The 2,811-nt window shown below is 42.1% G+C and overlaps 1 protein-coding gene across 1 annotated transcript; it reads right to left on the bottom strand.

The window, feature by feature from the left end:
* Positions 1–58: 58 nt before the first annotated feature.
* LOC116380250 (stonustoxin subunit beta-like) lies at positions 59–2,333 on the bottom strand. Its single transcript, XM_031842194.1, has 2 exons — positions 1,787–2,333; positions 59–1,647 (listed from the first exon to the last, which is right to left on the bottom strand). The coding sequence occupies exons 1-2, from the start codon at positions 1,875–1,877 to the stop codon at positions 1,079–1,081; spliced, it is 660 nt and encodes a 219-aa protein (XP_031698054.1). The 5' UTR covers positions 1,878–2,333; the 3' UTR covers positions 59–1,078.
* Positions 2,334–2,811: the final 478 nt, after the last annotated feature.

Here is a 2,811-nt window from a genome sequence, read left to right as displayed (position 1 = left end):
GTATTTCTAAGGTTCCTGTCTGGTCTTCCTGGTGGAACATCAGTCAGGATGTCTCCGAAACAGTTACCATGGTTACAGCACCTGCACTTACATCCTGTCTCCTAAGCTGACTCTGACAAAGATCAGAGCAAAGTATGTTAAACCAAGATTATCTCATTTACTCATCTTAACCATTGGTGATTATAAAAGCATTTATGATCACACATGAATACATGAATGAAAATCAGTGAAACATTATCATCAATAAATGAACACATGATCAGTAAAAATACAAATCAAATAATGAAAAGTTAAATCATGACAGAATATAATATATTTTCATTGAATAAACAGTTGAGTTGGTTCCTGATCAGTAGTTTGGTTCAAACTTCTTTTGATTTGTTTCTGAGTTTCCCAAAACTAGCACACAGTCAGTGATGAATGGAAGTACAAGTGAACAATACAACGTGAAGAATGAAGTGGGATTTAACAAATCCTTTATTTTATACAGTGTTCTGATGGATTTGAACATTTTTGCTTTGACATGATGTTTATGTGGTTTATTATCTAGAATCATCCAAAACTTTGATTTCTTTTTATTTCAACGTCACTTATCAAAGTTTGTTAATTTGTCACACGATGATCAAAGATGATGAATTTAGTTTGTTCAAATCAAAACAACTCTTTACAAGTTGTGATTCTTGTTCCACAGATGCTGAATTTGATCCAGAAAGACTCTTGTTTGACATTCGGAGGTTTTTCTTCACACAAACAAATGTTTTAAGATAACAAAGTTCAGTTTTATACACAAAGTCAAACATATTTCACAGCTTCTCTCAGACAACAGATCATTTCAGGTCATTACATGGACCTCGCTCAGCTCTTTTAGACATCCATCTGCAACACCACAAGTCCCAGAGAGCTCTCAATCCCCCAGAGTCCAGACCAGCTCTGGTACCCCTCACCTGCTCCAACTGCATTTACAACCACTGAGAGATCAGGTTGGTACTAACTAACATCAGCTGTGTGTGATCCTGTACACACTGAACTATCTGGTCAGCAGAGAGAAAGTTTCTCTACCAGGAGGAGACTCTCCCTCTTACAGAGAACACAGAGACACTGAGGAACCAGACCTGGACCTGGACCTGAACCAGAACCCAAACCCAGGATAAAGAGGTTCAGTGAATGTGGTGTTGAAGGTGTGGAGGTGGATCAGTGTGTCAGAGGAGACTCTGTAGAAGGACACAGAGCCAGCAGGACAGTCCACATACACTGCTACTCTACCAGAGGAGGAGGAGGAGGAGGAGGAGGAGGAGGAGGAGGAGGAGATGTATGGTAATGTCATATTGTGACAGACATAGTAACCACGATCAGAGCACTCCAGACTCCAGGACTGATCATTCCTTCCAAACAAACAGTCTTCACTGTCTCCTCTCCTTCTGATTCCTCTGTAACACACTGATGTATAAACTCTTCCTCTCCACTCGACCTCCCAGTAACAGCGACCAGTCAGACCAGTTCTACACATCAGCTGAAGCCAGTGATCAAATCTGTCTGGATGATCAGGATATGACTGATCCTCCTCCACATGTGTCACCTTCCTGTTGTTGTCAGACAGCTTGAGGTTTCTGTTCACTGTGTTTGTGTCGAGTGTGAGTTCACAGGAATCTGATGGAGAGAACAAGACACAATACAGCTGCAGTTATTAATCTATCATCTGTTTGATGATGACATCAGAGATGTGAATGAGTGATGTCACAGTTTGAAGATGCTTTGTTTTCATGAATCAAACTCAAAGCACACTTACACTTCCTCAGACCTGGTCTGGACCATCGGACTCCAGCAGGCTCCACCCTGAAAGGAGGAGGGGGGTCAGAGCAGCATGGAGACATGGACATTACATCGCTCTCACACACGGAGCTTTGTTATTCATGTTCACTTGGAGCACTTATTATTCATCAGCTCATACTCTTTGACTTCACTGGAGCTTCTTCTGATTGGCCCATGACGACAGCTCATTATGTTCACTTATTCATGATGTATTATTATCAGTATTATATTGACCATCATCATCCATTTCACACTCAGTTTCCTCTACAGTCAGTCAATGAGTCACATGTTTAAACCTGCATCTATTGATTTCTTTGTCCACTTGTGGTTCAGTGAAAACAAGCTGTGAACACAACATGTGACATCTTATCAGCTTATAAAGTAGTTGTGTCTAACATGATATCAACAGCTGCTTCCATATCCAGCAGTTACACATCAACATGATGACTCATCAGGAGCCTTTGTGTTTGTGTCTCCTGATGAATGGAAGTCCACTACTCTCTCTCTTGTAGCTCTGTGTTTGGTCTCCACCACCTCCTGAGGGAAACATCTGTCTCTTTAGCTGCTAAATGCTCCACTATGTTCACCAGCTCGTCTCTAACTGAGTCTGTCTGCTGTTTGCTGCTGAGCAGGTAGTGAACAGTGGCTTCATCACAGCTTGTTGGATGAAAACAGCTGCTGCTGGAAACACTGAGACTCAAGCAAACAGGAAATGTGCTGCAGAACCAAAACTAGGAGCTAAAAGACGCTAAAAAGCTGTGTAGAGCTGCAGAGATGGAGACAGTTCTCTGTGGGTTCATCACCACCACACGACTCTTCACCATCACACAGAGTCAGCTGATCCGTTGTCAATATAGAAGTATTGATTGTTGGATGTTTTGGTCCTGACAAGTGACCTCTTGTGTTTGTGTAATAATGACGGTTCTCTCTCAGAAGTAAAGGAGGAAGTATCCTGAAATCACTACAGCGCCACAACCCCTCTGATGGAGGAGGTCGGGGGGG

This window comes from Anarrhichthys ocellatus, unplaced genomic scaffold (genome assembly GCF_004355925.1).
Source record: "Anarrhichthys ocellatus isolate YVR2014 unplaced genomic scaffold, GSC_Weel_1.0 scaffold6577, whole genome shotgun sequence".
Taxonomy (NCBI): domain Eukaryota; kingdom Metazoa; phylum Chordata; class Actinopteri; order Perciformes; family Anarhichadidae; genus Anarrhichthys; species Anarrhichthys ocellatus.
The sequence above is the reverse complement of the archived record's forward strand: the minus strand, read 5'-3'. Positions and strand labels throughout refer to the sequence as shown.